We start from the raw sequence: 20964 nt of genomic DNA on the forward strand, positions 1-20964 counted from the left end.
GAAGCTTGGCCGTGGAGCCTGGCGGCAGGCAGGGGCAACAGGGCAAGCTGCTGGGCAGGGAGCAGCTCTGGCACTCCCGATGCACCTGCACCTGGCGTGACACTCCAGCAAACCAGAGGTGAGGGCAGGGGCCTGGGAGCGCGGGGAGCGCTTCCGCGTCCACGGGGTGGAAACACACGGCTCTTTGAAACATGATTCCTGTGATTCCCGTCACTCCCAAAGGATGTTGCTGGGGCAACTGGTGACAGCTCGGTCCAGTCCAAGGGGGGCAGGAGCCTGGGAGTGAGATTCCTAGGGGTGGGGTCCTGCAGGAGACCCCGGTTTGTAGACGCACCTGAGGGCCAAGGGCTCCAGGCGGCAGCTGCTCAACGGTTCAGAAGAGGGGTTCAGACACCAAGTGCAGCTTTCCCTTGGACGGTTCTGAAGATCCAACCGCTGATCGGCACCCTCTTTGAGGCTGCGCTCCGACACTGGAAGCTCTGTTAAAGAAACGCATGCCCAAGGAGCAGGCTGGACGCACGACGGTATCTGCTGCGACGTGGAATGTAGTTTCCTCACAATCAGAGTGTCGATTAAATGCATACAGAATAGCCACGCAGCACGCAGGCTGGTGCATCGAGGCCAAGCCCACAGCCCGTGCGGCTCGTGCAGGGCGCCGCAGACGCTGCGGGGGGCAGGACGGAGGCTGGGGGGCCCACGACTCTCCTCTCACCCCTGGATTGTTCTGCTTCCCACGGGAGGCATGATTCACTCCTGTCGTTTCTTTTTCTTTCTTGATCTAATAAACACTTAAGCCTAGTTGCTGCTTTCATCTGCTGCTTTGAACTCAAGGAGTTTGACCAGGAGGGCCCCGGGCCTGCTGCTTCCGGGAGGAAAGGGCTGCAGCGCGCTCGGCTCCTGACCCGCAGCGGCTGTGCTGGTGGCACGGCAGCCCCAGGCCCCAGGCTCCAGGCGCGCGCACCTGGCCGCGCCGGGTGGACGCCGTGCAACAGCAGCTTCTGGACCCCGGGGGAGGCCAGGCCACCCCGGGCTCTCTGAGAAGGGGCAGGGGCGGCTGGCACATGTCAGCAGCAGGGGGTGTGAAGAGCACAGCCGCCGAGGGCTGCCCCAGGCCGCGGCACGTGCGCCCAGCCCCTCGCCCGCAGGCGAGGGGCGGGCTCGGCCCCCAGCACCCGGAGCAGCCGCCAGCGCTGGCCGAGGGTGCTCGCACCTTCCTGGGGAGCCGGCTCAGCTCGGGGCGGCCGCGGGCCCAGGCGGGGAGGGGCAGGAGGAGCTGAGCCCTTCAGTGGCGAGAAGTTTCTCATCGCCCGTTTTCTACCTGGAAACGGACCCACGGGCATTACTAAGTAACGCCTTTCAGCAATCACTGACCACTAAGGGACGGAGACTCACTGATTTACAATCTACACACGTCATTTTGAGGGAAAAAAGGTAACACCCAAAGTAACGGAAAAATAAAACCAATTCACAGTAGGATGGTATTTCAAATACGTACAAGGGGGAGTGGATGGGGCTCAGTGGCTGAGCGCCTGCTTCCCACATACAAGGTCCTGGGTTCAATCCCCGGGACCTCCTGAAAAAAAAAAGTGACCGTTAATTGAAGCATGTAAATGTTTAGGCGTGTCTGTGCTGGAAGCGAAAACCACATATTTCCAAAAGGCCCCCACAGAAGTGGCCCCGCCCCCTCCCCCGACAACCAAGACTCTGTGCCCCCCTCCCCTGCTGACTGGGGGTACACGTGACCCAGGTCGAGCAAGGAGACTTACGTGGCGAAACTCTGGAGGTGAGGAGGAAATTCTCAGAAAGTTCTCTCTTTCCTGAAAAAAGGAACTGACAAAGTTAGTGCCAACCCTTTTTCCCCTTCCCTGTTCTTTCCTCCTTGAATATGGAAGTGATGCCTGGACCGGCAGCAGCCATTTTACAGTTAGGAGGCAACAAGCAAGAAGGAACGGCCAGTGCAGGCCCGGTACCACCACCTCAAGCGCCCTGGGCCTGTGGGCCGCTGTGGGGAGCCCTGCGGCCAGGGAGCCAGCGCGAGCGGCATGACACGCTCCTCGGGGAACGAGCCGCTCACAGCCCCTCAGTCGGTGGGGGCTCTCTGAGCACAAAAACGGACCACGGCATCCTGGGCCTGGAGGGGACGCCAGGTCCAGACGGAGGACAGCCCCTTCTGGGGGTCCATTCTCTCGGCCAGGGCCCTAGAAACCCCGGCCGCCACCAGCCTCTGGGGGTCGCAGCCTGTTCAAAGCGAGATGGACCCCCTGATGTCACCTTTCCAGTTTTGCTGGAATAAACTGGGATTTCTGGTCCCGGTTTTCTCAGCGGAGCACCTCTCAGGCGGGGCCAGGTGCTCGGCTAATGGGGGTGCTGCACGTCTGGGCGCGCAGTGCCCTAGGGCTGCGCGGGCGCTGCTGGGAGGGCAGCCGCGCCGCGCCACGTCCCTGCTGCGCTGACGCCTACACGGCGGCGTGCACTCGTTCTGCTCCTCTGCACCAGCTGCGCCTGGGAGGCCCGCGGCTCCACCCTGCGTCTCGCGCGCTCCCACCCGAGCGCAAGAAGCCCGGGCCTGGGCAGGGCCGATGGGCACAGGTGCCGGGGGAGGGCCCCGGCGGCCGTCGGCACGTCCAGAGCAGCCACCGGCACCAGGCGAAGCAGCTGGCTTGTGTGGAGGGGCCTGTGCGTGCCGAGGGCGCACCTTTCAGCGCCAGAGTCCCGCGGAGCGACGGGACAGGGTGCTGCGCTGGGAGAGGCCAGGGCCCGGCCGGCCTCTCCGTCTGCACCTCTTAGCACCGAGCGCTTCTCCGAGCACGAGGATGGATAGATGACCCGTGTAATTCCCACCCCTCTTCCACTGATGCCCCCTCCTGTACGCGGTCATCTGCCTGCTGACCGTCAGGCACAGATCGTTTCTGCTCAGGGAGCGCTTCTGGCCAATGTCACAGCCGCACGGTCGAGTCACCTGGGCCGCACCCGGGCACGGCCTGGCCAGGCAGGCGGGTGGCTTCCCGGGCCGCCTCCGGGAGCTGGACTGCGCACGCAGCGCCAGAGGCTTGGGCGGTGAGCTCGAGGGGAAGGGTCTCCCAGCTTCCCTTTGCCACCAGCCTCGATGGTGGCGTTCGCACGGGGTCCCTGTCCCCACCCCCAGGACCCACGGACGGCCTTTCCTTCTTACTCCTCGACACGCCTCGACAGTCTCCACACACCTAACCCGTCGAGAACCGCCCCTGCTCGCCTCCTGGGCAAGCCTTGTGGTCTGCACGTGGCTGCTCCTGGAGCCTGAAGCCCAAGGTGAGAAGGCGAGGCCGGCAAACCCCGCGGCCTCGGCTCTCGCGCTCGGGGCTGAGCGGAGCTGGAGGCCGCTGGGCTGGCCCGGGCTCCCCGGGCTCCCGTGTCCTTCCCTGTTAGCCGCAGCAGCCGGAGGGCACTCGCCGTGGAGGACGCGTCCGGCAGCAGGCGGGCGTGAGCCCGGAGGCCACGCGGTCCACTGGGGTTGGCGCTGGGCTGGGGCCTCGGGCTCCCGGCTGGGGGACGGCGGGCTGGGGTCCAGCCACTCGGCCTGGACCTTCCTGGAGCCAGAGGACGAGCGGTGCAGTCAGGCTGCCTGCTGCCAGGGCGGCCCGAGGGAAGACGTGCTCACAGCCCGCGAGGAGGCCCAATGGTCCACCCAGAAGCCAGCTCAGCCGCAGGGCTGGAGCCCCCCGCCCGCCAGGTTCTCGGACAACGAGGGGCTCAACAGGCAGAGGACGGCTGAGCCAGGCGGGGCGAGGCAGGGGGCTCCTGATCGGAGAGCCAAGCGCGCCCCCAGCGCCTGCGCCCAGGGGGGCTTCTGAAAACCGTCGGCACCCGCCAGTACCAGCAATTCCAACGCTGCCAGGGATAAGCCGCCCTGCCACCCGGGGCCCTCGGGTGACCGAGTGCTGGAGACGCCGCAGGAACCGCTGCACCCAGAGGAGAAAGAGCCGAGCGTCTCCACAGGCGGGAGCGGCCAGTGCCCTCTGGGCAGACTCTCCTAGTTCAGGAAGGGGCCCTTGGGTGTGAGCGACCTCTCACCTCCGACCTCTCACCTCCCTCTACCTCCGACCTCTCACCTCCGAGCAGTCTAGGGCTTGACCTCAAATTCAAAAACACGGTGGGGCCCCATGCTGTGCTGGCCGGTGACACGCTTATAAAGGCGTAGTGTAGGCACGTGAGGGCCTCGCCTGACCTTTTGTTTGGCCTGGGGCTCCCTGCAGGGCAGCCGAGGAGGGACGCCCCCCAGTGCTGCCCTGTGTCTACCTGGACCCTGTGGGCCAGCTTCCTGGGGCCCCCCAGCTTCCTGGAGCCCTCCCCAGCTTGCTAGGGCTCCCCCAGCTTCCTAGCACCCCCCAGCTTCCTGGAGGCCCCCTGCACTCCCCCCACCAGCTCCCTGAGCTTCTGTGGTGCCCCCAGCTCCCTAGAGACCCCCAGTCCCCCCACCAGCTTCAGAGCCCCCCAGACTAGCTCCCTGGAGCTCCCCTACAGTGCCCCTGCGCATCTCCCCACTGGCTCCTTGCGCCCCCGCGGTCTTGTCCCTGCATTTCGGTGCCACCGGTGCTGCCTCCAGAGCCCCTGTGGCCCAGTCCCCGTCCTGCAGAGCCGCCCTCCCCAGCTCGTGGCGCGGCTGCTCCCTGCACTCAGCGCCCCCGCAGGGTCAGCCTCTGCAGCCCCTCGCCTGCGCCCAGCTCTGCAGTCAGGGCGGCGTCTCAATGCCCAGGGTGCGAAGGCCACCGGCCGCAGCGCAGGCTACCTGGGGTCCCAGACGGCCCGTGGGCTGGCGAGGGGCGCGCAGGCCCGGTGCCGGCCGAGCCTGGGAGCCTGTCCCTGCAGGCCACGCTTCCCAGGACGCAGGCGGTGGAGCTGCGACCCGCTGCTCTTCTGCATCTCGCCAGTCCCTTGTCACCAGCTGGAGCCCAGGCCCTGCTCACCTGTAACCGCTGAGACGCGGGCGTGCCAGGCCCTGCGCATCCTCCTTGCGGGCCGGACACTGCTGCAGGCCACCCGAGGGAGGGGCGGGGACCCGCCAGGGAGGCAGCCCCCGCTCAGGCCCCTCCCCAGCCCCTGAGCCCGCGGTGACAGGCGCGTGCTGCACGGAGGGGTCTAGGGAGCTTGCGGGGCGGCAGCTGTCCCTGCACCCGTGGCTTCCCGCACAGCGCCTGCCAGCTCCACCACGAGGCCCAGCCAGAGCCCCCCCCCCGCCCTCCCGTCCACGGGGCCTGGAGACGGGAGGTCAAGCCCCGGGGGGAATCCCCAGCTCTGTGGAGGAAGGCAGTGGAGGTGCAGGGCGGGCCCTCTGTCCGACGGCGTCCCTGGCTCGCTGTCCCCAGCCCTGGCCCTGGCCCTGGCGGCGAGCTCACGCAGGGCAGCAGGAGGGCTGGGCCCCTTCCCTGCAGGGGCCGCCGCGCCAGCTCTGGCCTCTTGGCGCAGGCTGGAGCCATCGCTGCAGGGCCACGGCCTCCACAGCCTCCTGCTGCCCGAGAACCCCCAGCTCCTCGAGACGGCCCAGCTGAGGCCCGGAGCGTGTCCAGCGCGCGGCGCCGGCGTGGCCCAGTGAGCGCCGCGGCCGCACGGGCAGCCCCAGGCACGACGAGCAGGGGCGTGGGCTGCCTCGGTGGCCTCTGCAGCTCGAGGTCTGGGTGGCTCTGGCAACACTGCCCTGATGAGACGGCGCTCCCTCAAGAGAGCGTTCTGCGCTGACCGCACGGGGGCACCGCTGAGGACAGAGGCCCCCGGAAGCCGCGCCCTTCAGGACGACGCTCTGCCACCAAAGTGGCTGCCCAGAAGCGGCGCGTTGGAAGACGGCGCAGGGGCGCGGCACTGCACGTGGGCGCTGCTGTGGGCTGTGGCCATTGGCAGACAGCGCTGCGTCACCCACGCCCAGGGAGGCTCCGCCGGACGGGGCTCTGCAGCGGGCAGCGCCCACCACGGTGCACCAAGGACAGCCTCCGCGGTGCGGATGCCTCGCCTGGGACGCCGGAGCTCAGCCGCCGTCGGCCTGGAGGGCACACCAGGGATGCAGCCCGAGGGCCAGGTGGGGGAGGTGGGGCGTGGCCGGGGGGCTGGGCAGGGAGTCTTGGACGCTGTGCCACCTAAGAGTGGAAGGACCGGGTGGGACCCTCTGGCCGGAAAAGCTGGAGCTGAGCTCAGCGTGCAGGCTCCGAGCTGGGCAGCGGCCGGGGGGTCACGGGAAGGGGGCCCTGACACTCCTCAGCGCGTGAGGCTCTGCTCAGGTACAACAGCCCCTCCCTCCTCGCCACATAAAACACGGGACTGCCTTTTCGACCAAAATCAAGGTTGTATTTGTCTTTACTGATTGACATGGGAACAGAACGTTTAGAGTCACCGGAGGCCACAGTGCAAAACGGGCGAAGGTACAGAAGTGGACAAAGCAAACAGCTACGTGGGGCTGGCACCCGGGCCCCGGCACTGGGGACGCGAACGGCGGACACCCAGACGGGAAAGGAGAGCTAACGGCTGGACGTGGGGTGCCCGGTGGCTGAGAAAACAAACCGGACGCCGAGGGAGCTGTGCCGGGCTCTCGAGGAACCGCACCGAGCGGCCACCTGCTGAAGCCCCCGCGAGGAAGAGCAAACGCACCGGGGGCCCTCTGGGGCGGACTGTGGGCTCCGCCTCCGAGCCTACCTGTCTGGTGTGCGGATTCCAAGAACACAGCACGACGGCGCCAGGCACCAGAAGCGCCCTTGCGGCCGGCTGCTCCCGCCCGCGCAGCGCGGGCAGGGGCTGCTCCCGGGGTCTCGGGTGCTTGCATAGTTGAAGTCGAGTTGCTGCAGTTAAACTTTTGAGTTTTTCCAACTGACAGCGAGTGGGTTTTTTGTGACCATGTTAAACAACCAGAGAGGTTTCTGAAAACCTTTTTTATAAAGTCTACCCAGGTTAGGAATTTAACAACGTGTTTATATTAATAGACTATTTACACTTGTTTCCTTTGTTGTTCTTGTTTTTAAAACAAAAGAAAATTCTCTTACATTTCTGCATAATAGAATAAGGCAAAACCCAAAGCGCTGTACATTATCGTTAGTCACCATCTTTCTACGGCGGCAGGCACCGAGGTCGCCGGGCCTGAGTGGAGCCTCACAGTGCGCTGGACAGAGTGACCGTTTTTTTTCTCCATAAATAAGACAAAGAAACCCTGGGGCTCTGAGAGGGCTGAGGCCTTCAACTGCGGGCTCAACTAAAGACCAAAAAGCAAAAGCTTTTTTTTTTTTTTTTGGTTGTTGTTTTTTTAAAATATCTAAAGATCACAAAATTAAAAAAAAATACAAATCTATTAAAAATGTATATCGCCTTTGGGAAAACAACGTACAAACTTGAGTTTTTTCCCCAACTGCCTCTTCTCGGGCTCAGAAAACAAGATCGCCTCCAGAAAAGCCGCGTGTCCGGCGCCCGCGGGCGCCCCGGGCCTGCGGACTGTGCTTCGGCTACACGCCTCCCGGCACGGAGGCCCCCGGCGCCGGCGCGGGGCTGAGCCCGCCCGGCCCGGCCCGGCCCTACCGCGCCTCCACCTCGGCGGGCTTGCGCCCCGGGGAGCCCCCGCGCGCGTCGGGCCCGAGCGGCGTAGTCCTGCGCGGGGGCGGCGTGCGGGGCTCGCCCGCGGCCACCAGCCCGGGGGGCGGCGCGGCGGGCGCGGGCCCGAGGCGCGGGAAGGGCGCGGCGCCCGGGCGCGGGGCGCGCTCCAGCTCGTCGCGGCGCGCGTCCCGCCGGCGCTCGGGGCTGCGCTCCCGGTAGGCGCGCTCGGGGGGCTCGCGGGGCGCGGCGGGGCCGGCGCGGCGGGGCGGCTCCGGGCCGCGGGGGGCGGCGCGCGGGGGCCCCCACGCCAAGCCCGGCGGCGCTCCGGGGCGCTCGCGGGCCCGCTCCGGGCCGGCCCCCGGCAGCGGGGGCTCGGGGTCCTCGGCGCGCTCCTCCTTGACCTTCACGGCGCCCTGCGGCGGGCGGCGGCCCAGCAGGCGCAGGCTGTCCCCGCGCGCCGCCCTGGCGCCGTCCTCCTGCGGCCGCCGGCCCCCGGGCTCCCGGGGCGGCGAGCGGCTCTCCTTGACGCGGGGCTCGGCGGCCGGCGGCTCCGTGTGGCCGCCGCGGAGCACGAGGCCGCTGACCCGGGGGCCCGCGGCGCACGCGGCGGGGGAGGCCCGGCTGGGCAGGCGCGGCTTCTCCTGGGAGTCCCTGGGGGCGGACAAGACAGGGACGGTCAGCGGCGCCAGGAGCCCTGCCCGCAGCCCCCGCTCGGCCCGGGGGAGTGCCTGGGGGGTGGGAGCCCCCTGAGGCCTGCGGGTTCCTGGTGCTCAGTCAACCTGGTGGTGCCCCCTCCCTCGCCCTAAGCCCCCCTAGACCCACTTGGAGCAGCGCCCCAGGCCTGCGCGGTGGACCTGAGGACCCCACGAGAACCTCAGCGGGAAACCCTGCCTGCGGGAACCCCCAGGGCCCCACCCAGACCCCTCCTCCCACGGAAGGGGTGGGGCTCCAGGCAGGCACCCCCTGGCTGCTACGAGTGCCCAGCTCAGGGGTCCCTGCTCCTGGAGGCCAGGAGGGCTGCAGAGAGGGCCCCTGGCGAGGGGGACCGGGAGGGGAGGGGAGGGGAGGGGGGGAGGGAAGGGGAGGGGAGGGGGGAGGTGCCGGCACGAGGGCCCCTGGAAGTCCTCCTCCGTGGCTGGTTAGCCTGCTGGAAGCCCCCTGGCCTGCGAGAGGGCGCCTGGCTGAGTCCTTCTCTGGACTTGCCAGGAGCCGGCTGAAGTTCTCTGTTTCTTCTTGAGTCAGCTTCCCTAACTGGGGTCTTTCTAGAGAACTTTCCCTGTGGCCTGGAGAGCTAATGGGTTGTGTCCAATTTTTCGTGGTATCACTTAGTATCCTTTTTTCCCCTGTAAGATGAGTAGTGACGTCGCCATTCTCATTTCTGATTTTAGTTATTCGTGCCTTTTCTTGGGTCCTTTGTGAGTCTAGATGTTGGTTAATTTTATTGACTTTTTTCAAACCAGTCCTCTCAGTTCTCTACTCCCTTTTATTCACCGCTGCTCTCATGTTCCTTCTTTCTTTCCACAGCACTGGGTTTACTTTGCTCTTCTTTTTCTAGTTCAAGACGTGATGTGAGATTCTCAATTTGGCCTTTCTTACTTTTTAACACAGGTGTTCATAACAATCAGTTTTCTTCCACGCACGGCCTTCGTGGCTTCCCCTAAGTTCTTCCTTTTTATTCGTCTTGAAGTATTTTGACTACACTTGTAATTTCTTCCTCTCCTCGCTGGCTGACAGTGTGCTTTCATTTCCACATATGTGCATGTTTTCAGGTTTCCTTTCTGTCACTGGCCTCCAGCTTCGCTCCACCGTGCTCGAGTTACTCGTATGATCTCCATGTTTTTCGCACACAGTCTGCTCTAGAGAGTGGCGGTCTAGACGGGCAGGCCAGGGCGTTTACACAGCTGAAGCTTCCGCACTGCCCCCCCCCAGCTCTGCCCACTGAGGAGGCCGGTGCGCCAAACCCCGGCTGGTGACGGAGAACACCCCTCCCTCCAATTCTGCCAACGGCTGCTCCGTTCACCGTGGGGCCCAGTTTCTGAAGTTTTAAACATCTCAAATCCCACACGGACAAGGGACACCAACACTGCCCCAAACCAGCCGACGAGACCCTGGCACCCCCCCCTTCTCTTTGCCCAATCCCTCTGCCAGCGCAGCCCCCCAGGATGGGGCAGGAACCCCTGCTCTTGGCCGCCCACAGGAGGCCCAGGCCCGACCCCCAGGCTGGGCTTGCAGGGGGGTTAGGGTGCCCCAAGACCGCACCGAGCAAACCCACCGAGGGGCAGCCCTTGCCCATGTGGCCACACTGCCCAAGGCCTCGGGACTTCCTTCCCCAGCCGCCCACACCGACCGCGCAGCCCGCAGCCCCTCCCGGGGGTGCCAAGCCTTGGACGGCCTTGCTGCCCTGCTGGGCCGAGCGGCCCCTCGTGCAGCCGGCACGTGGTCTGCTCCCACGGCACTGGGGGTCTGAGTGGCCTTGTGCCCCGGGGCGCCCTGCGCCGGCTCACCGCTCTCGCTCCTCCTTGCCCCTGTCCGGCTCCCGCTCGTGGTTGGTCAGAGCAGAGACGAGTTCCGCGTCCACAGGCTTGGGCCACGGCGGGGGTGTGGGGAAGGAGGGAGGTGCCCGGTGCAGCCGGTTCCAGGCCTCGTGGGGGCTGGGCAGGCCCTGCAGCGACGCCGCCTCCTTGTGGGCGAAGACGCTGCCCGCCACGGCTGCAGAGGCAGGGGCAGGTGTGAGGCCGCGCCGGGCTGCCCGGCCGACCCTGCAGGGTCACGTGAGGGGCTGCAGAGGCTGGGCAGGGCGTGAGGCTGCGCCGGGCTGCCCGGCCGACCCCTGCAGGGTCACCGTGAGGGGCCGTGCCCACCAGGCACGGGCTGGCGCCCATGGCACATTAACCGCGTGCATCTGGAGGGGAGGAGCTGGCGCGTGGGGCACTCACTCGGTGCGTGGCTGCCCAGGCCTCCGAAGGCGTGGCTCCCGAGGCTCCCGAGGCCCCCGAAGGTGCTCGACCTGCCAAAAGGGTCTGGGGGCCCTGGGGGCTCAGGCCGAGGTCTGCCTGGGCCCCCACCCCGCCCTGAGCCTCTGAGCCTGGCAGGTGCTACCGACGCCACCTGCGGGCTGTGGGGAGAAAGGGGCCCGCCCCCCCGGCGCCTACCTGCCATGTGGCCGGCGGGCAGGAAGCTGCTGTGATGGGCCGAGGGTCCGAACGGGTGTGTGACAGGATGGGCGGCACCTGCTGGGGGCCCAGAAACCGGGCCTCAGTGCCCCGTGCACCCTCCTCGGGGCGCGGAGCTCCTGTCTCCTGGGCCTCACCCCGGCTCGGTGTCCACTGGAGGAAGCAGCAGAGCCCGGCTGCTGGGGAGGGGCCCCCCTTCTGCTGCCTCGGCCGGCATGGGGGCGGGAGGGAGCCACCCAGAGGGAGGGAGCGACTGTGCGGCCCGACAGCCGCACCAAGCCTGGCAGTAGTCCCCTCCACCCAGGAGCGTCTGACGGCCAGGCTGGAGCCCCCACTGCTCGGGGTGGGCTCGGCTGCACCCGGCCCTGTCCTTCAGGAAGGGGCCCAGCCTTCTCCTGCCCCCCGCCCCCGCCGGATCCTGGGGGACCTGGAGCAGCACGTGCCCCCCGCTGCAGGCGCGGGGCAGGGGCTCGACTTCAACCTCCAAGGAGCTCTCGGAGGGAAACCCCGGCCCCGGCCACACCTCAACTCGACAGCCCGGACGTCCCGGGAGCCAAGGTGATGTCAGCAGGCAGCTGGGCCCACGCGCCACACGGGCGCGGGCCTCGTTAGCGTGGCTGCCGCGCTCCGCACAGGGACACGAGCCGGGGGAGGGACGGGCGCACCGGGGTCAGCCAGGGCAGGGGCTGCTGCTCCTCAAACGCAAAGAAAGCCACACCAGCCTTGGACAGGACGGGGCAGGGACAGGAGAAGGCGCAGCCGACAGACTAACGAGTACCAGGGCTAGAGGATTTAAACCGTACACGGTCCTGAGCAAACGTGTTCCTAAAACAGAAAGTCCCACGAAACTGAGCCGTTACTAAGAAAAACTCAGTAGTCAACGTGGACTCAAGAAGAAACAACAAATGCACACAGTCCCGCACGAAAAAAGAAAGAGCTTAAAACACCGGACAGGAGCCTAACGCGGGTTCTAGCAAGCTCCCCGGCCACGGCGGCCTCCGCCTGGGAAGGTCCCAATTCGTTCCAGGAGCCGAACGTGCTCGTGGCGACGAGCCGACGACGTGATACGGGCTGGGAGAGTTACAGGGACCCTGGTCTTGGTGACGTGATTCCAGAAATAGAAAAAAAGGCCACACTTCAAGAGCAGGTTGGGTTTCTCCCAGAAACCCAAGGACTTTTTTTTCCCAGGGGAACTTTTTCTTTTTTAAGATTTATTTTCCCCCTCTCTCCCACTCGCTGTTCGGCTTGCTGTCGGGCTCGGTTCTTGGGAGGCGCCGGGAACCGCACCCCAGGCCTCCGGCAGGGGAGGAGCGCCAATCCCTTGAGCCACCTCCGCTCCCTCAGAGTCTGAACACCGGAATGTCCGTGCGTGGAGACGGATGTACTAAGAGACTAAAGAGCAAAAAGACCCACACGTCGACCGACTCGACAGACGTGGAAAAGGCACTTGGTCACACGCGACCCGTCGTGGTGGCAACAGCGATCCAGCCGCGCAGGGGGTCTGAGGCACGTTCGCAGGACGCCCGCCTGATGCCACAGACGGGCTGGTGGAGAGCGGCAGAGCCGGGAGGTCTGAACGCACCTTGCACGGCCGGGAAGCGGCGGAAACACGCAAGGCGCAGTCCCCGGGGGCTGCTTGCACGCAGGCGAGGGCTTGGCGAGGGGGTCACAGCCGGTCCCTGCACCGACAGGAAGCACCGCGCACGCGGGCAGCTCGACGGGACCCGAGGGACAGGGTGGAAGACGAGACCCCAGAGACCTGACGTCTCTCCACCCCGATTCCAGCACAGCCCAGGGCCCCCGCCGGAGCCCGAGACGGGGCCGACGGGTGTCGGGGGCACGTCAAGCTGGGCAGGGGGCTCCATGCGGCCGAGGAGACCCAGCCGCAGGCCACAGATGTGTGGGCACACGGGGCAGGCTGGGACCGCGGGGGCTGTGGCGGGGTCAGCACTCAGCACCTGTGACCTCTGCTCTTGCGGGGGGTCCTGGGCACTGTGTCCTCACTGGGGGGTCCTGGGCACTGCACCCTCCTGGGGGTCCTGGACACTGCGCCCTCGCTGGGGGGTTCTGGGCTGCACCATTGCGGGGGTCCTGGGCTCCCCAGGGCTGGGCCCTCTTATCCTTCTGGCAAATCCCTGAACCTGAAGGTGCTCGAGGAGACCCAAACCCTTCCTGGATGGAGGCTGCGGCTTGGTTGACAAGCAGCCCCCGGCCCTCGGGAGCCCACCCAGGGGTCAGGGCAGCTCTGGGGAGCGGGGGTGGGGAGGGAGGAGCACTGAGCTGCCTGGGCGTCACGCCATCGCGCAGAAAAGCGAACACGTCGCTGACGGGCCCAGAGTGCCTGCCCTGGCCGTGGAGGCAGAGGGGCAGAGCCAACCCCGCCGCTGGAGGAGCCCTAGGGGGGCCTCGCCCTGCTGGAGCCCCCTGCGGCATGCGCCTTACCTGTGCTGGAGAAGAGGGGCCGGGTGGGATCCTGCGGGCAGTGGAACCCGGCAAACACGCCCGGGGCGGGGGGCCGGCTGAGCAGGTCCAGCTTTGCGCCCACCTCCAGCTTGTGGGGGTCCAGCTGCAGCTGCTAAGAGGGACGGAGCGTGTCACGAGCCGGGGGGCAGCAGGGGCGGCCTGCTGGGGATGGGCAGCCTGCCGGGGACACTGGTACCCAGAGCCCCCGCCTGCCCCTGCGCTGGAAGGCGAGAACTGCACACAACCCGGAGGCGCCCTGCTGCCACACGTGGAATTAGCCGGAAAGGCGACTGGGGTTTAGCCTGGACAACAGCGCGTCGAGGCAGCACGTGCTTAGCACACGACGGCGGCAAGGTGCCCCACTTCCTCTCACAACATCTCTGGGGCCAATGTGCGGTGGGCACTCAGCGCTCGCCCCAGCTCGGGCGCCACCCTCGTGGGGAACGCCTTGTCTGCGTTTGAGTCTCCAGGTCAAAGTGGACCCTTAAGCCTGGGTGGTTTGGGGCTGCCTGTGCCCCCAAAAGCACGCTCTCACGCCGAGGTCGTGCCCAGGGTGTGAGCACCCGTAAAGCCCTGCCCGACCGGGGCCTTAGTCCACGGAACGCAAGCAGCAAGCGGAGGAAGCCAGCGAGGCGGCAGGCGAGGGGCGCAGGCGCCGTCCCCGTGGTGGCCGAGCAGCAGGCGCGCAGGCAGCCGCTGAGCACGCCAGCCCTGACGATGCGCCACCTGCGCTTCTCCCTTTCCCTTGAATCCGTTCAGGCTGACTGCAACTCGCAGTACTTGCTTGAAGAGCCCAGGATGTTAGAACACAAACGCGCTTACAAGTTCTTCAGCGAATAAACGCTGCTCTAGTTTTTAAAACTAGAGCGAGTTAAGCCAAGCCAGGGTCTGTCCTCGACCACAGTAGCTGCATTCCAGGGGTTCAGGCTGCGCCTGGAGAGCACGGGCAGGGTCCTGGGGGTGCAGCCTTGGGCTGGGGGCCCCGGCAGGTGGGAACCCCCACGGAGGGCGTGCCCCAGGCCGGCACACCTGCCCGCCACGGCCCGCCCCGCCCGGCTCACCTTGATCTTCTGCTGGTGGTGGTGGATGTGCCAGGCTATCTGCACGTGGACAGCACACCACTTCCCTGGTTTCTGTGGGGGGGGAGAAATCAACAGGCGCTCGGGGGTGCCCTCACTCCCCAGACCCTCCCGCCTGGGGCGTGGGTGCCCAGGGCCACACGTGTGCAGGACCCCGCCCCCTCCCCGGCCTCCCACCTGGCTCTGTCTCCCGTCACGGCTCAGCGCACTCACCCTGGCTGCCATCCGGAACGGGTCTGGCGCCTGCGGGTAAACGCAGGGAGGAGAAGCATGACCCACCCCTGCAGGGACCAAGGGGGGGGGGCACACTGCCCAGGGCCTCCCACCCACCAGCGGGCGCCTGGGGGGCAGGGGCGTGGTCCCGGGAACAGGGAGACCGCTGGGTGCGCACGCAGGGGGCCTACCCCAGGGGCCTTCTGCAGGAGCGCGTGGACGGCGCCCGGCCTGCCCGTCACCTCCACCGGGTCTGACATCTGGGGGGGGAGCGGTGGGTGAGCGCCAGCAGCAGCCCACCGGGCCCCGCCACGGGTGTTCCTGATCCCCTAGGTCTCGGCCGAGGGGCAATGCTGGAACCCGGGGTCTGGGCCGAATCGCCTCTCCCCGCCCAGGCCTCCCCACCCCGAGGGCGCTCCTGGGGAAGGGGCTCACGGCAGCCGGAGACGCCAGGCACCGCCCCTGGCCGCGGCCGTACCTTGGGCTGGAACGCGCCCTGCAAGGACCCGAAGGGGCCCGGGTGTGCGAGCAGGCCGGCCACCCCGGGGACCGCGGGGGCGTAGGGCGCAAAGAACTGTGAGACAAGGAGGGAAAAAGAAGGGAAGCGGGTCTCGGGGCGCCGGGACGCTGAGGCCCCCAGGGGGCAGAGCCCTCGCCGCGGGTGGGGGGCGGCCCTCCCTGCCACGCGGAGAGCAGCGGTCCCAGCGCCCACTCACGTTGGAATGTCGGAAGTAGGGGCTGTCCAGCTTGGGGGTGTACTTGTCAAACTGGAAGGGAAGGGGACGCGTGAGGCCCTGCACGCCGGCCCTGCGCCACCCGGCCACGCGGTCCACGCCGGGGCAGAGGCTCCCCGCTGCCGGCCGAGCCGGGCGGACGCCTGAGCAAAGGAGCTCAGCAGCCGGCTCCGACGGGGTCGAGGCTCCAGGCAGGGCCGGGAGGGGCGAGGGGGACAGAGCCGCCAGGAAACCAGGCGCCCAGCGCGGCGGTGCAGGTCCTGAGGCAAGGCCCCAGGGGCCCGGGATGACGGGGAGGACCCGGCCCCGGGCTGGCCCCGGAGGAGACCCCGGGCGCCCGTGGGTGTGCGTGCCTGCCGGCGCCCCGCCCTGCGCCCCGCCGCGGCCCCGCCCCCGCAAGGCACGGTGCGCACCGGTGGGGGCGCGGCGGACGGTGCGAGCGGCGCGGGGGGCAGCCCCGCGGGGAAGGGGGCGAAGGCGTGCTGGTGCGTGTGCTGGTGCGTGTGCTGGTGCTGGTGGAACTCCGCCCGCAGCAGGGCCCCCGCGCCCAGCGCCGCCGCCGGCCGCTCCGCGCTCTGCACCAGGAAACGCGTGTTCAGCTCCTGCCGCAGCAGCTCGTGGTCTGCGGGAGAGACGGAGGCGCGTCGGGTGCGGGCTCCGGGGGCGGGCGAGGCCTCGGGGTGGGGGGGTGCGTGGCCCCATACCGATCAGAATCCCCGGGGGAGGCTGGCAGCACGCGGCTGGCTGGTGGAAGGAGACCAGCAGACTGGCATCTGCGGGAGAAACGGCCGTGAGTGCCCGCCGCGCGTGGGGACGAGGGGCGCCGAGGAGGGAAAGGAGAGCAGCGCTGCGCCCGGGCGCGTGTGCAGACACCCGGCCCGGGATCGTGGCACGCGGGCACAGGAAGGCACGGGAAGCTTCCAGAGCCCCGGGGCGTGACAGGCAGCTCCAGGCGAGGCACGCCCCGAGCCCCCTGCAGGCTGTCCCCACCTGTGTGTTCGAGAGCGCGCGTGTATGACGAGCGCGCACACACGAGGGGCGTGTGCCTGGGGCTCCCCGGGCAGCTGGTGGGAGGGGCCCCAAACCAGCTCCTCCCCGCCCTCCCCCTCGCCCCCGCCGCTCCAGGGAAGCCGCCGCAGGGGCCTGGGGACCGCCAGGCGCTTCCGAGCCCGTGGGCGGGGCCCGGGCAGGGGCGGCCGCGGCGCCAGGGACCTACCGGCCGGGTGTCCCGGGATGAGCAGGCCGTTGGGCAGCGCGGGGGCGGGGGGCAGCGCCGGGGGCGCGGCGAACATGGCCGCCGCGCGGTGCTGGTGCGGGGCCTGCGGCCGGAGCGCGAAGTGCGAGGTAGAGAGGCCGGGGCCAGGCCCCGGAGGCGACAGGGCCGCGTGCTTCGAGAGGCCGAGGCCGGCGCCGCCGCTCCTGCCGGAGGGAGCGCGGTCACGCACCTGCCCGCGGGCACACGCCCGTCCCCCGCGGGCTCCCGGCGCCTACCTGAGGCCGCGCAGGCCGCCGTGCGGGAGCTGGCCGTGGCCCGCGAAGGCGCCCAGGGCGAGCGGCACGTGGGCTGGGAGCGGGACGCGGGGCTGGGGGAGCGCGGGCGGGGCGGCGCGGGGCGGGCCGGGGACCTCCTTCTTCACCAGGGGGCTGGCCCGGGCGCCGGGCGGGGGGCCCGCGGAGGGCGCGGCGGGGGCGGCGGCGAGGGCGGCCGCGGGGCGGGGCAGGGCCAGCAGGAAGGCGGCCTCCGTGCTCAGCTCGCGGCTCCGCTCCAGCCCCGAGACCCTGGGCGCGGCGGCCGCCCAGCTCTGGCCCAGCGCGGGCCCTGCGGAGAGAGGCGGCGTGAGCGGCCTGCGGGCGCGGCCCGGCCTGGGGTCCGTGTGTGCAGCCTCCGGGCCCGCGCCCACAGCGTGTGCCGGGATACGCGCCGCGGCCCCCTGTGCGCAAGGCCGGGCTCCTCTGCGTTCTCGCCCGCAGCCCTCGGCGTCCCAGCCCTTAGGGGCGCCCGCACCATCCCGCCCGCTCCAGCACCGCCTTCCCCGGGGCCCTGTCCTGTGCTTGGCCCCTTTCGCCAGGTGCCCCTGCTGTCCACACAAGGCCCCGCCCAACCAGCAGTGAACGACCGTGGGCAGAGGCCCGAGCTGGGCTGACCACGCGGTCCTGTAGGGGACACCGCGCTCTGCCTTGTCCCTGGGGCGGTGGTGGGCACTGAGCCGAGGGCTTTGCAGCTGGTGGCCCCGGACCGGCCACGCCCCCGAGGGCCAGGGAGGACCGCCCTGGCGAGCGTCGGCTGACACCCCGTGGCTGCGTCACCAGCGTTCACAGCTCTCCAGCATCCACCCACGTAAGGAAGCACTTCTGGACTCCGCGCTACGGGACGGGGGTCGCAAGCTGGGTGGGCCCGAGTGAAGTGCCACGTGCCGCCCCCAGCCCACGGCTTGGAGCCCAGTGGCCATGGTGGCGAGACCCTGTGCACGTCTCCAAGGCATACCGGTCACCCCAGCGCGTGTCGCTGCAGCGCGGCCTCGGCTCCCCCTGCTGCTACGTCCTGCAGGGCCCGAGGCTGCGCCACGGGCAAGCGGGGAGGGGCTTCAGCAGGGAAGGCTGGACTCGCTTCTGCTCCCGGGGTCCTGAAAATTTGGTCTTGCCCGGGAACTACAGGGGTGAATCCGGGGGCTCAGGGCGGGGCAGGGGGCACCCAGGGGGTGAGAGAGGGTCGTGTCCTAGAGCAGGCCGCCCCCGCTGCTGTCCCTGGACACTGCCCCCACGGCACACAGCACGGTAGAGCTGCCTGAGACGCTGCCCAGGTGCCAGCACGCCTGCCTTCGCCAGCTCGGGTTCGCCTGATGCTGATTTGAAACAAGTCTCCTGCCTCAAGCGCTAAAGGCAGCTGTGCAGCCAGCCCTCACAACCCGCCCGGCACGTGGCCCCTGTCCACCTGGACTTTTGTGTCGAGCCCGTTCCAAGCAACAGTCCTGAGTAAGGGCAGAAGCCAGGCTCCTCCTCAGCAGCTGGCACTGCCCCCAGCGCCGCCCTCTGCTCGGGACCCTGCAAACTCAGTCGGTGGCTGATGAGCACGGCGGCCCCTTCTCTGGAGGATGCGCGGCCCAACATGAGCAGCCTCCCCGGGTCTCGCCCAAACCACATAGCGGCGCTGTCCACACTTCCTGCGCAACGGCCACAGACCCTGCCGGCCAGCGTGGGGGTGGCTCTGTGCTCCCCAGCGTCACCTGGTCTCGCCGTAACGGCAGAAGCCCCACGCGCTCAGGCAGGGCGCGCCAGCCTCGGCTATGCGGGGAGGCGGGAGGTAACCAGGGACCTGGCCGCGAGGCGCTGGGAACGCCTGCCGCCGCTACTCGGTGCTGCCAGCGCTGCCGGCATGGGGACCCGCTGTGCAGACTGCTCCCCAGAGCGGCCGGGGGCTTGGCCAAGCTGAGAGGGCGCGATCCGCGCAGCTCCCCGCTGCCAGGGAGCGCCCCCCCCCCCAGGCCAACCCGGACACCGCCACGGGTCCTAGAGCCCACCCCGACGGGGAGCGGCCAGTGCCCACCATGCCTGTCCCCCACGCCCACACCTACGTCCACGCCTGCCCCCACCTACCACACCTGCCCGCCCCACCACGTCCACGCCCCCCCCACCGCCTGCCTGCACCCATCTACAGCCACACCCGCCCGCCCCACCAGGTCCACTCCCACCCACCCCCGCCCGCCGGCCTTGCCTCCCTCCTCCCAGCGAGGTTGGGGAGCACATCCTCGTGGCCTCCACACCGGGAGCAAGCCGGCCCCCCGCAAGGCCGAGGCAGGGCTGGCTGCGCCCGCTTACCTTCACCGGCTGCCGGGGCAAAGAGCTGTTCGGAGCCCACCGACGCCTGCAAGAAAGCGGGGGTGAGGCCGGGCGCGGGGCTGGGCCCCACGCCAGACCTGGGAGAACGAGCGCCCCCGTGCACACACACGCCCCCCAGCGCCCTCTCCAGGGCTCAGGCCATGGCACGGGGGTGGGGCAGGACCAGTGCCCGGCTGAGCACAAGGGTGACGGAGAAAGAACTGGAAGAGCGGACCACCAGGAAGGCGCCCTGTCACTTGGGTGGGGTGGGCCGTCACCCAGGGCGGTGACCAGTGGGCTGGCTGCTCGGCTGGCACAGCAAGGGGGGCCCAGAACACGAGCAGGGCACGTGGCCGCAAGGCGCTCCCACAGGCACACGCGTCCACACACGTGCACACGTCCAGTGGCCTCGGGAAGAGGGGCGACCGCAGGGCTCCGTGGGGCACGCTTTGGCTTTCAGGGAGGGGCACGAGCTCGGAGCCCTCTCGTCGCCAAAACGCAGCAGAAACAAGGCGCCGCCGCGAGAGGGAGCCAGGGCGGCTGTTCTCAGGCCACGTGGCAGCGCCCAAGTCCAGGGGCAGGAGCCAGCGTCGTCGAGAAGGGGCCGGAGGGCAGCCCAGAGGGCACAGCTGCCCCACCACCACCCACCAGAGGAGCTGCGGATGTGCCGCCGCAGGCAGGCAGCACACATGGAGCAGCACCGTCTGCACAGAGCTCTAGAACATTTTCACACACGTCGGGAAGCGGCCCGCGGTCACTGGGAGTGGGGGCAGATGGGTGGAAGCAGGGAGAGCACTTTCTGGGGTGGTTAGCGATGAAGTCAGCGAGCACTGCGTGGCACGAGGGCGGAGGCGCAGCGGAGGAGAAGCCCGCGCTGGAGGCGGCGTGTCGCGCAGGGGAAAGGGGTCACGTGGTGAAATGTGCACAAGCACTCCCTGCTGGGGGGACGCAGTGCCCAGGAACCGGCCCGCCCCGGCGCTGCAGACGCCAACGCCGCGGGGGAGCTCGGCGCCCGTCCTGCTCTGAGGGAGGGAGAAGCCCTTTCCGAGCGCCTCACGGAAGCTCAAACCACAAAGCGGCAGCGATGTGGCAGGGCCCTGAAAGCCCGAGACCCCGGCACAGACCCCCGTGGCGGGTGCCCGCCCTGGTTGCCCCAGTGACGGCGGGCAGAAGTGGCCCCCAGGCACGACCGTGTACCAGGCCCCGCGTGGGGAACGAGCCGAGGAGCAGAGCGAGGACTGCGGTGGCTCTCCGGCGAGGGGCCAGCGGTGGCGTGCAGGCGTGGGCGGGAGGCATAGGGCGGGCACAACGAGTGGCGTAGCTGTGGACCCGGGGCAGGGGGCCTGCTGCAAGCGCGGGGACCCGACCCTCCGTCCTTGCCCCTCCCAGGGCCACGGCCTCACAGCCCTGACGGGTGGCCTGAGTGCCTTGCTGTGCCCCAGGACGCATCACGCCCCGCCTCACGGGTGCCTCCTCCTGCCCCCCGCCCAGGCCAGTGATGCCAAGCGCCTGTGACGGCACGAGCGCCTCAAAGAGAGGCAGATGAAAAGGGGCCGTGTGAGGAGCGGAGGGGAGATGGCCGGCCTGGGCAGGAGTCCTGCCTGGGCTGCAGCCCGCTGGCCCTGCCTGAGCCCCAGGTCCACGGGCTCATTGTGCAGGAGCGCCCTCGTGGCAGGCTGAGGTGCCAGGCAGCAACGTGGCTGGGAAGCCTGCCCCGCGCCAGATGTGGATGGCCAAGGCCGTGACGCTGCGTGGCCAGGGAGCCTCTTCTTGGGGGACCCCACTAGCCAGGGCCCAGGCGCCCCCACCACGGCAGCTCCACCTCCTGCGACACCCCTGGGGCCCCCGGCCGCAGAGACCCGACGAGAGGGCTCTGGAGGCTCCCTCCCCAGGACCCTCGGAAGGCACAGCGGGCGCGGGTGCCGAGAGCCCCAGGGACCTTCA

At 68.8% G+C, this 20964-nt stretch overlaps 1 protein-coding gene across 5 annotated transcripts in view; it reads right to left on the reverse strand.

Annotated features, from left to right (window-relative positions):
- Window positions 1-6303: 6303 nt before the first annotated feature.
- FBRSL1 (fibrosin like 1) overlaps window positions 6304-20964 on the reverse strand; it is a 51239-nt gene continuing 36578 nt past the window's right edge. The window contains exons 6-21 of one of the 5 annotated variants that reach the window (XM_058281177.2): window positions 19021-19066; window positions 16696-17023; window positions 16421-16623; window positions 15909-15977; window positions 15618-15826; window positions 15187-15237; window positions 14949-15044; window positions 14662-14730; window positions 14471-14500; window positions 14240-14311; window positions 13158-13287; window positions 12298-12394; window positions 10695-10772; window positions 10479-10562; window positions 10047-10251; window positions 6304-8193 (exon numbers count right to left, since the gene is read on the reverse strand). In XM_058281177.2, the coding sequence (XP_058137160.1) occupies window positions 7204-8193; window positions 10047-10251; window positions 10479-10562; window positions 10695-10772; window positions 12298-12394; window positions 13158-13287; window positions 14240-14311; window positions 14471-14500; window positions 14662-14730; window positions 14949-15044; window positions 15187-15237; window positions 15618-15826; window positions 15909-15977; window positions 16421-16623; window positions 16696-17023; window positions 19021-19066 (2757 nt within the window). In that variant the 3' untranslated portion in view covers window positions 6304-7203. Of the gene's footprint in view, window positions 8194-10046; window positions 10252-10478; window positions 10563-10694; window positions 10776-12297; window positions 12395-13157; window positions 13291-14239; window positions 14312-14470; window positions 14501-14661; window positions 14731-14948; window positions 15045-15186; window positions 15238-15617; window positions 15827-15908; window positions 15978-16420; window positions 16624-16695; window positions 17024-19020; window positions 19067-20964 lie in introns of all 5 variants that reach the window. The other 4 variants (XM_058281176.2, XM_058281178.2, XM_058281180.2 and 1 more) reach the window with 4 other exon arrangements.

This window comes from Dasypus novemcinctus, chromosome 19, assembly GCF_030445035.2.
Source record: "Dasypus novemcinctus isolate mDasNov1 chromosome 19, mDasNov1.1.hap2, whole genome shotgun sequence".
In the NCBI taxonomy this organism is placed as follows: domain Eukaryota; kingdom Metazoa; phylum Chordata; class Mammalia; order Cingulata; family Dasypodidae; genus Dasypus; species Dasypus novemcinctus.